Here is a 10,709-nt window from a genome sequence, read left to right on the forward strand (position 1 = left end):
TGGCCATTCCCCTGCCATCCTAAAAAGCTCTTTGGATTCTTGCTGGTGAGGCAGACTGACACTCAAATAATCCTAACAAAGTGCTGTCTTCCATCTTACATGGAGGAGCCACTGACCCAGTAGAAATATGTCCTTTCTATTCTCAGAGTAGAACTCTGTGGACCAGACCTCTCCCATACTCTCATGTGATCCCATGTTGCAGTGAGGAGGATTCCGTCCTTCCATAGAAGTCCTGTCTCCAGGCGCACGGGAGGGCAGGTGGGGGAAGGGGGAGGAAGTGGAAAGTAGGGCCATCCTTCCCCATCTCCGGACCCTGTGTTTGACCCTTTGGACATGTGCCTGCCCCTGGACATTCTTTTCCTGGTATGTGAATTGTAGTTGGTCTCCTAACTGCATGGCCTCCTAAGCCCCTTCTAATTCTGTAGAAAGTGTGGCCTGCTTTAGGAATCCTCTGGCATTCACTTGAGAAGCCCCAGGGCTTCAATAGGACAACTCCTTCCCATTGGGAAAGAAGGCTCACAGGGATAGGCTTGGGAAAAGCTTCCTGCTGGAGGAGCTCCTGGGGAAAAAGGATGCTCATCAGATACGTGCTGGGGGTGTCTGTGGGTACAGGGCAGCGGCCCCCGACCCCCGACCCTGACTTCTTTTCCACCCTCTTGTGACCTAGCTAGGTCAGCCTCCCACATGGTCTTAGAAAGTTGGAATAAAGTGACCATGATTCCCTTTTCTAGGTCAAGACCAGTGTCTTCCGAGGACTTAAGAGAGAGCCCTCAGTCTCAAAAGGTAAGAAAACTATTTGAGGTTGGTAAAGGGGAGGGGCGTTCCAGAGCCGCCCAGGTGTCGCTCATTAGCTCAGAAGTCTATCAGTTATCAGTCTCTGCATCAGGGTAGCAAACTCAGATATTCACAAGGCCAGGTAGGTAAGTTACCTGTGCATGGCAGCAGGCTGGTTTTCCCTTTTAAAGCACTATGTTGGCCAAATGCAACAAATCTGAGGCTACCAATTTGCAGTCTCTGCAGGGACTATCCTTAATTTTGTCCAGCCAAGTTGTGGCAGTGGTGGGATAGGCTGTAGACATTACCCTCAAGCCTAAGATAAGCAATTAGTGTCTATTGTATGCTTGGGGCCGGAGAATAGAGAGATCATTAGTACAAGTTAAATTAAGATTAAATTAAGATAAACTAAATATGTCCTTGCCTTCAAAGAGCTCACTAGGAGACAGGAGTAATAATAGGAGCTATCATTTATTGCGTAACTACAGTCTGCTGAGACTGCCAATGTGTTCGGGGGTCATGTAGGTACTACCACAACCTGCAAAGTGGGTACTGCGGGTCTCTGTTTTGCAGATGAGAAATGTGTGGCTCAGAGAAGTGATGTGATGTGCCCAAGGTAAATTAGCTTGGAAGTAGGGAGCCAGGCAGAATTCTAACCCAGAGCTCTGGGACTCTACAGCTGTGTGTTTCCCTTGCTGTCTACACGTATGGACAGACATGCACAAGTATCATGCATGCATGGCAGATATGAACAAAGGGTTTGGGAGCATGGAGTTGGCAGGGATGACTGTCACCTGAAAGTTATGGAAAAGCTCCTTGGAGGAGGTGTCATTTGAGCCAGGGTTTGAAGAGTGGGTAGGAGTTCACGTCAAGGGGAGATGGTCTGCATTGCATAGAGGGAACATGTGAGTAAAAGTAGAATGCTTGCTGCGTTTGGGGATGATGGAGAGCAGTTGGTGTGCCTGGACCATGGTGTGAGCATTGAAACTAGAAAGACAGGTCAGGGCTACAATGCAAAGGGCTTTGAGTGCCACACTCAGGAGTGGGGGTGGGGGGCGTGGTAGTAGCCTGGGAAGTGTCAGAGCTGGGGTAAAGTTATAATCAGATTTGTCTTCCAGAAAGGTGATTGATCCCAATGTGGGGAGATGGAGGAGAAAGGAAGGCCAAACTCTGGTCCCAGTTAGGGGACATCCCTATACTTGTCCCAGCACAAGGCCAGTGTTTGGGATGGGCCAGGGATGTGGGGGAGCAGGGGTTAGGTATAGGAGGAGGACCCTAGTAAGAATCAGCTGGAGGGACAGTAAGAATGCATAGAAGGAGAAGGGAAGAGCCAAAGATGGTGCTGAGATGTCTAATCTGAGGCCTGTGTGGCTGTGGGAGTATTAATTAGCTCTCCTGTTGGGCTCCAGGAAGGCAGGTCTTCACTGTGTGCACTCGTGTACCCACAGTACCTGACACTCAACAAATGTGTATAGACCATGAGGGAATGAACAGAAGTTCACAGGAGGATGAGCACGTTTGCTGGTTTGGTGGGGTTGCAGTGGGGAGAGTGAGCCATCCAACTTCCTCCACAATGTCTTTTAGCTCTTTGAACCAAAGTCTTGAATGCCCAAGACCCAATGCAGTGCATTTCAGTGAGCAACAGACATTCAGTGGTTATCCCATGGTCCACTCCTGGCATCCTTTGGGGGAAGCAGTCTTTGATGACCTGAGCCTTTCGTGACCTGAAACATTGTGTTAAGGATATGTAGGGGCTACAGAGAGGGGGTGTTCATTGTTGATGGCTGGATAGGCTGGATAGGCTGGAGAGGGCAGAATAGGCTATGTGGGGGGCATGGGGAGACAATGGGAGGAGGAAGCGGAAAGCCCTTATCAGGGGTGTCTCCGGGAGCTTTAGTGTGTGTGCAGATGATTTGATCTGACCCTGACCCAGGCGGGCTCTGGGATGCTCAGGACCAAATCAAATTGGCTGGGGAAGATGGAGCTGGATTCCTTGGGGTCTTGAATTCTGAGCACTGAAGATTGAAACAATACAGTTACTGAATGGAAGCACCTTATAAATTGGAGTCCTGGTCTGTGTAGGTGAGACCTTGTCCGTGTCCGCTACCTTTGCTGAGCCTCAGTCACGGCATCTGCAAAAGGGGACCAGTAGTGAACTCCCCAAAGTCAGGACAGACAGTCTAGATCTTTCTTGGTCTTCCTCGGTCTAAAAGTGTTAAAGATTTATTCATTTGCCTCACTGTAACCCTACATACACTGTCCTCCCCGCGAAGAGTCTCTATTTCAATAAGATGTGCTTAGAAATGTTCAGCTCAGGAAATCAACCCTCTCACTCCCCAGTTCTTATAGTCCTCTTTGTTTCAGGTATCCACCCCAGGTGGATTCCAGAAGAGCGAGGAGGTTCTTAGCTCCCCGGCATCATCCATCACCCTTAGCCAACATGAGTCTCAACTGTTTACCCCGCTACACATGGCCAAGATGGAGAAAATGTTTGAGGATGATGTTGACTCGACCAGAGGTAAAGCCGCCTTGCAGGCTCCGTTTCTGGTTTCTGCACAGGGTGGGACCCATACTGGGGGTGTGCAGGGTTCAGAATTGACAAGCAGTTTTTCATCCAGTGTCTTTAAACTTTTTAAAACTTTCTGTCATTATATAAATATTGTAAGCCTATAGGAGGCTATTTCATATCTAGAAAAGCAATACCCCTGATCCAAGCTCCCAGATATAACCACTGTCAGCATTTTGGTATAGTTTCTTCCAAACAATTTCATATGTATGGTTTATTATCTCTTGCTGTGTGACAGTGTTCTTGCACACGCAGTGGCGTAAACCACACATTTAGTGTCTCACAGTTTCGGTGGGCCAGGCGTCTGGGCATGGCTCAGCTGGCTCCTCTGCTCGGGGTCTCGCTAGGCTGGGGCTGTGGTATCATCCGGGGCTTGCCGGGGAAAGGATCCACTTCTAAGTCCACTCAGGTTGCTGGCAGGGTTCAGTTCTTTGCAGCTGCAGGACTGAAGGCTTCTGTTTCCTCTTGGCTATTGGCCGGCGACTGCTTTCAGCTCCTCCAGCTGCCCACGGTTCCTGGCCACGTGGGACTCACCAACATGGTGGATTCCAAGGCTCAGGGTAGCTGGGGAGATCGCAACTCCAGCAAGATGTGTGCTACAGTCTTATAAGTATGCACTTATGTACACAAAACCCCATCCATCCTATCGCTTCTGCCATATTCTCTTGGTTAGAAGCAAGTCATGGGTTCTGTTCCACTCAAGAGGAGGGGATCACGGGAGAGCATGAAGACCAGGAGGCGGACATCCTGGGGCTACCTGAAGTATCTCGACCACAGATGGCTATGTGTGTTTTCACATGTCCGTAATTGTACTACGTATGTGACTTCAGACCCTTCTTTTCCTCTGGATGTATAATACCTTAAGGGCTTTTACATATCTTCTGTAGTCTTCCAAACCATCATTACTCATGAAGGCAAGTGTTCTACTGTGGACTAAGCCATTCCACTACAGTTGGATATTTAGGTTTTACTGAGTTTAAAGAACATTGTAAAGAACATCCTTTGTGCATCAGACTTTTTCTCTCTTTAGAGCTTAATTTTTCTCCTGGGGGTGATACACATAAAGGCAAGTAATAGGAATACTTAAAGGCATCTTTGTTTATATCCACTAGACTCCGAGTACCAGCTCTGGGGGCATAGCTCCTGGCCCCATTAATTTGAGTTTTACAGCCATACTGTGATGTGGACAGGAAAGGATAAGAAATCCCCAGCTCACAGATGAACAAAGTGAGGGCAGGGACGGTTGGCATGTGCCTGACCCGGAGATGAGATGGCTCCTAACTAGAGTGGTTTGGTGTTGGTGTTTGGCAGCTGGGTCTTGGAGGACCCTGAGTGTGTCAACTTTGACCACGATTTTTATGGTGTTTATGTTTGAGCAGGCAGTGTATTTAGGCAGTTCAAAAGTCAAGAAGTACTTTGCCCATGATACTTTTTTGGCATACAGAGTAAATGTCTCCTTCGGGCCAGACCCAAGCTGCCCAGTTCCGCTCCTTCAGGCGGTGCTTGCTTTCAGTCTCCTGTGACCTGGAGAAGCTCAGAAGCGATGTGGTCACCTCCCCCTTTGGTATGCAGTGGAAGCCTGTCGTCCATGCTGTTCTACCCCTTGCTTTCTTTCCTTCAGCTTTATTGAGCTATAATTGACAAATAAATTTGTAGCATATTTGAAGCGTACACCATGCTGATTCGATATCCATATACATTGAGAAAAGATCCCCACAATTGTCTACTCCTGCTTTTAAGAAAAATAATTTTATCAAGTTTCCCCTTTTGCTTTTTACCTAATACGTCTTGACATCTTTTCATATCAATGTAAAAAGAGTTTCCTCGTTAAAAAAAAAAAAAAAAAAAAAACTGACCAGGTTTTAAATGGAGGAAAGGAAAATTCACCTTTCGTTGATACAGGGTAAAGGAAAATAGGTTCATTTTTCTCTTTCAAAAGTCTTTTATTTATTTTTTATTTATTTTTAAAAAGATTTTATTTATTTATTTGACAGAGAGAGCACAGTAGGCAGAGTGGTAGACAGAGGGAGAGGGAGAAGCAGGCTCCCCGCTGAGCAGGGAGCCCAATGTGGGGCTCGATCCCAGGACCCTGGGATCATGACCTGAACCGAAGGCAGACGCTTAACGATTGAGCCACCCAGGCGCCCCTCAAAAGTCTTTTAAAGAGGTGGGTCATGGGGGCGCCTGGGTGGTGGAGTTGGTTAAACATCCAGCTCTTGATTTCGGCTCAGGTCGTGATCTCAGGGTCGTGGGATAGAGCCCCACGTCACGCTCTGCACTCAGCCAGATTCTCTCTCTCCGTCTGCTCCTCCTGCTTGTGCTCTTTCTCTCTCTCTGTCTAAAATCAATCAATCAATCAATCAATCAATCAGTCATGAATATGGGTTCCATAGCGTTTCTTGGGAACCCTGACCTGACCATCAGTGCCTGTCTCAGAGGGAAAAGGGGAGATGCGCCAGGGTTCTCCTGTCTATTCTACAAGTTCCCTTTCGGGGCCTTAGTTTTTTTATTTGTTGATTGGAGGTCTCTGAGGAGGATCCATGGTTCTTTGTGTTTTTTTTTAAAGGTTTTATTTGTAAGTGATCTCCACACCCAACATGGGGCTCTTACACCCCGGAGATCAAGCATGTTCCACCGGCTGAGCCAGCCAGGCGCCCTGAGGGTCTCTGGGTCTTTCTTTCTTTCTTTCTCTTTCTTTCTTTCTTTCTTTCTTTCTTTCTTTCTTTCTTTCTTTCTTTCTTTCTTTCTTTCTTTCTTCTTTCTTTCTTTCTTTCTTTCTTTCTTTCTTTCTTTCTTTCTTTCCTTTCTTTCTTTCTTCTTTCCTTTCTTTCTTTCTTTTTCTTTCTTTCCTTTCTTTCCTTTTCTTTTCTTTTCTTTCCTCTTTCTTTCTTTCTTTCCTTTCTTTTTTCCTTTCTTTCCTCTTTCTTTCTTTCTTTCTTTTCTTTCTTTCTAGCAAAAGAGCGCAGGGGGCAGGGGCAGATGGAGAAGGAGAGAAACAGTCCTAAGCAGACTCTGTGCTGAGTGCAACAAAGAGTTGGACGCTCCACCAACTATGCCATCCAGGTGCCCCTGGGTCTGTGGTTTTTAGGGGGGGGTGTCCGTGCCTCTCCTGGGAGGTCTTAAAAGTGTCCGTGTGCCCCTGGCCCCCACCTCCGGGGCCTGCCTGGGGGTGCTTGCGGGCTGCTGGGTGGGGATCAAGGGAGAGCCACCGAGTTGGGGGCCCTGCAGCCCCAAGCCTGTGAGCCAGAGTGGCACCGACCTTCCGCACAGGTGCTCCCGAGGGGACATGGGGGTGCACATGCCGAGTGTGCCCCCACTTTCGCCAGCTGACATTTCATCAAGCACTGCCAGGCAGGGTAAGAATCAGCCTTGGTACAGAGCTTCATGGGTTACCCAGCCCTTTGTCAGATTTGATTCAGTTGTCATGAAGCCCTGTGGCTTTGTGACTTTACATAGGAGGGGCCAGACACTAACGACAGGCCCAAATGCAGTGACCCGGGTGCCCTGACATGGAAACTGTGCTCTGTGGGCACCCCACACTGAGTGCAGCACTTCAGATCCAAAGTAAATGAAAGAGGGCCCCTTCTGGGAGAGCCAGGGACATGACCATGCAGTGCTTGTGCTTGGTGACTGTGCCCTAGGAGTTCAAGCACTGTGGGACACACACATACCCCTCCCCCCGCCCCCCTACTGAATGGCAGAGGGGAGGCTAGGAAACATTTTCTTCTTAAATATTTTAAATATTGCATTTATTTAAAAAATGCTTATAGGGGCGCCTGGGTGGCTCAGTTGGTTAAGTGACTGCCTTCGGCTTGGGTCATGATCCTGGAGTCCTGGAATCGAGTCCCGGGATCGGGTCCCGCATCTGGCTCCCTGCTCAGCAAGGAGTCTGCTTCTCCCTCTGACCCTGCCCCCTCTCATGTGCTCTGTCTCTCTCTCTCTCATTCTCGCTCTCTCAAATAAATAAATAAATAAAATCTTTAAAAAAATAAAATAAAAAATGCTTATAGTATATTAAAAAAATAGATACAAACAGTCCATAATCTACATTTTAGCTTTACAAAGAAAGAGAAAAGTGAAGTGGGAGTTTCCAAGGAGAAGGTGGGGAGGGCAGAGGAGAGGTGCAGGGGTGTTGCATGCTGGGAGGAGGAGGGGTGTCCTGGGGCAAGGCTGGGAGGGAGGCAGCCACAGAGGATGTGGGTGCACTCAGGTCAGGAGGGGCCCTGAGCCCCAGCAGCGGGTCTGACAGGGAGGTGACATATCTAGAGCTGCTGGAGAAAGGTAAGTGTCTTGGCCAGGAAGGGATTGGCTCCTCACGTGACCGCCCTACAGAGGGTAGTGGACATTATAATGGAGATGAGGGGAGGCTTCTGGTTTCAAATCCTCCCGGTGCCGTTGTGTGTTCTTGGGCAAACCCCGAACCTCTCCGTGCCTCTGTGTCCTCATCTGTAAGATGGGGAGAATGACAGTACCTGTCTTCTAGGACCAAAGGATTCTTTTTTTTTTTTTGAGGTTTTATTTATTTATTTGACACAGAGAGAGCGTGCACAAGCAGCGGGAGTGGAAGGCAGAGGCAGAGGCAGAAGCAGGCTCCCCGCTGAGCAGGAAGCCACTATGGGATCACGACCTGAGCAGACTTAAGCTTAACTGCTTAACCAACTGAGCCACCCAGGTGCCCCTGGACCACAGGATTCTTGTGAGGTTTCAGGAGGGAGGGCATTGGAAACCCCCTCAGGTCTTCCGCCTGGCTGGAGGTGATGCCATTAGCAGAGATGGCGAACACAGGAAAGGCCAACATACGGTGGAGTAAAGATAATAAACCAGGGCACCTCAGTCGGTTAAGCGTCTGCCTTTGGCTCAGGTCATGATCCCAGGGTCCTGGGATCGAGCCCCACATCGGGCTCCCTGCTCAGCAGGAAGCCTGCTTCTCCCTCTCCCTCTGCCTGCCACTCCCCCTGCTTGTGCTCTCTCTCTCTCTCAAATAAATAAATAAAATCTTAAAAAAAAAGATAATAAACCGGATTTTAAGCATGCTGAGTTGAAGGGACCAGGGGAACACTTGGGAACAGTCAGAGACAAGGGAGACATGTTCTCTCCTGAGACGCAGAGATGGGTGAATAGGTGAGGTCACTCAAGGAGAGTGTCAGAAAAGCAAGGGGACAGTGATGAGAAGAGCTGAGGCACATGCTGAATGACAGGGCAGGGCAGGCAGCGGAGCATGGAGGAGACCAGAGTGACCAGTGGGGTCGCTGCTTGAAGGCAGGAGGCCTCGAAGGCAAGGAAGGGCACCATCAGGTGTGGTCCAAGGTCTCTGGTGGCTGAGGAGAGTGGGTGGGCACATGTCAGGGAGTGGTGGGCAGAGGGGGTGTCCAGTGCTGGGTGCTGGAGGGAACGTGCCAGCAGGGTGCAGGCAGAAGAGAGGAGGACGGGAGTGAGGCTGGACCTCCCTGAGGAAAGGGCCCAGGACCACCGAGGCTGGGGAGAGTGGGCTGTCAGAACACCCCCCTTGTCTTCTGAGCTGGAAGGGGCGACAGTCATGGGTTGTGAGATCGAGCCCCACATTGGGCTCCGCACTGGGTGTGGAGCCTGTCTAAGAACCTGTCTCTTCCTCTCCCTCTGCATACCCCCTTTCCCGCTCGCATTTGCTCTCTCTCTCTTAAAAAAAAAAAAAAAAATTTGGAGCTGACTAAGCTCAGAGGTACAGGGAAAGGCGGTTAGAGAGTTCACCCTGAGTGCAATTCAGAAGTAAAATAATATGTATCTTTACACTGAGGTATCATTTACTTCCCACAAAATGCACAGGTTTTGGGGTCCAGCTCACAGCATCTTTCACCTGCATGCATTCATGTAAGCAGCACCCAGATCAAGTTTTAGAACATTTCCTGCCCCCCAGAAAGTGTCCTCCTGCCTGATCCTGGTGGTGACCCGCTCCCTAAGGAAGTGATATTTTCACATGCAGGTTTTTGAGTGATTAATTAACCATTTGGCTTGAGGTGGGTGAGAGGGGAAGGGGGCCCTGCCTGGACCCCACAGTGTGTGTTTCCTTTCCCAAATACCTTTGTGTCTATTCTCTTTTCTTGTTTTCAAAAAAAGTGTTTGGTGAACCGTTGATGAGAAGTGTATTGACCTAACATGGTGCTGAACAGTCACAGGCTTCTTAGACACCTGCGTAAGGAGCAGGTTGTTTCCTGTAGTGCTCTCCCTCGCCAGAGGGCTTTGTTCATTCAACGCTGCACAAAGGCTCTTTGGCTCCTGGCTCCCTCCCAAAGGGAGGGCTCCGTGCCATCCAACTGATACCCAACTCATACATGGAAGGACCAGGTTGCCGGGGGCAGCCTCAGGTGCCGCCCCGTGACCTTGAGCGCATGACCTCACCTCTGTGCCCCACGGTTTCCTCACGAGTCCCTCTCATTAACTGGTCAGTGGGAATAAACACAGAGAAGCACCTGATATCATCGTGTCCACATCCTAGTGCCAACAGCAGTACTTGGGGAACAAGCATGTGCCGTGTGCCAAGGACCCAGTCACGGAGGGCACAGGCTCACTCTGCACTTGCAGAGCTCATGGGCTAGAGCAGGGACGCGGAAGGTCAGGGGCGACAGTGGAGCTGGGTGGCGGGGGTAGGGGGCCTCCCTAGATAGTGCCCGGGAAGGCTTCCCTGTGGAGGGGACCAGATGGTGCAAAGGCCTTGAGGTAGGAGTATGCTCGGTGGTGTGAGAAACAGCGTGGGGACATTATGGCTGGAGCCGGGAATAAAGGGGGGATGGCAGTGGGAGGTGAGATCTGAGCAGAGCCAGAAAATATGTAGCCTTCAGACTGTGGCGAGGAGTCCAGATATTTGGAGGGGACTTTAGAAACACTTTTTATAGACTGTGATTATACATAAAAAAAAATCTAGTTGGGGATATTGGCCCATTGACAGACAGATTCCCTTATAGTCACAAAACCCAGCATGGGGAGAATATTTTATCCCTGCCCTCTGCTCTTCTCCCCTCCCCAACTTTCCCTCCAGCCAAAGTTAGCCTTTTAATTGCCTTTATTTTTTAAAGATTTTATTTATTTATTTGAGAGAGAGAGTGAGAGCGAGAGAGCGAGCCCAAGTGGGCAGAGGGAGGGGCCGAGGGAGAGGGAGAAGCAGGCTCCCCACTGAACAGGGAGTCTGATGTGGGGCTCAATCCCAGGACTCTGGGATCATGACCCGAGCTGAAGGCAGACACTTAACTGACTGAGTCACCCAGGTGCCCCTTAACTGCCTTTAAAAGACACACTTCACCTCTCTCTGTATATTTGAATTAATTTATGTCTCTTTATTGCCATTATTATTCTTTCTTTCTTTCTTTCTTTCTTTCTTTCTTTCTTTCTTTCTTTC

General features: G+C 49.3%; 1 protein-coding gene across 1 annotated transcript in view; it reads left to right on the plus strand.

The window, feature by feature from the left end:
• The first annotated feature begins 714 nt into the window (after positions 1 to 714).
• EFCAB8 (EF-hand calcium binding domain 8) overlaps positions 715 to 10,709 on the plus strand; it is a 56,396-nt gene continuing 46,401 nt past the window's right edge. Inside the window, exons 1-2 of the mRNA XM_032419953.1 lie at positions 715 to 783; positions 3,139 to 3,292. Of these exons, the coding sequence (XP_032275844.1) occupies positions 715 to 783; positions 3,139 to 3,292 (223 nt within the window). The remainder of the gene's footprint in view (positions 784 to 3,138; positions 3,293 to 10,709) is intronic.

The sequence above is a fragment of the Phoca vitulina genome, unplaced genomic scaffold, assembly GCF_004348235.1.
Source record: "Phoca vitulina isolate PV1807 unplaced genomic scaffold, GSC_HSeal_1.0 scaffold22, whole genome shotgun sequence".
NCBI lineage: Eukaryota > Metazoa > Chordata > Mammalia > Carnivora > Phocidae > Phoca > Phoca vitulina.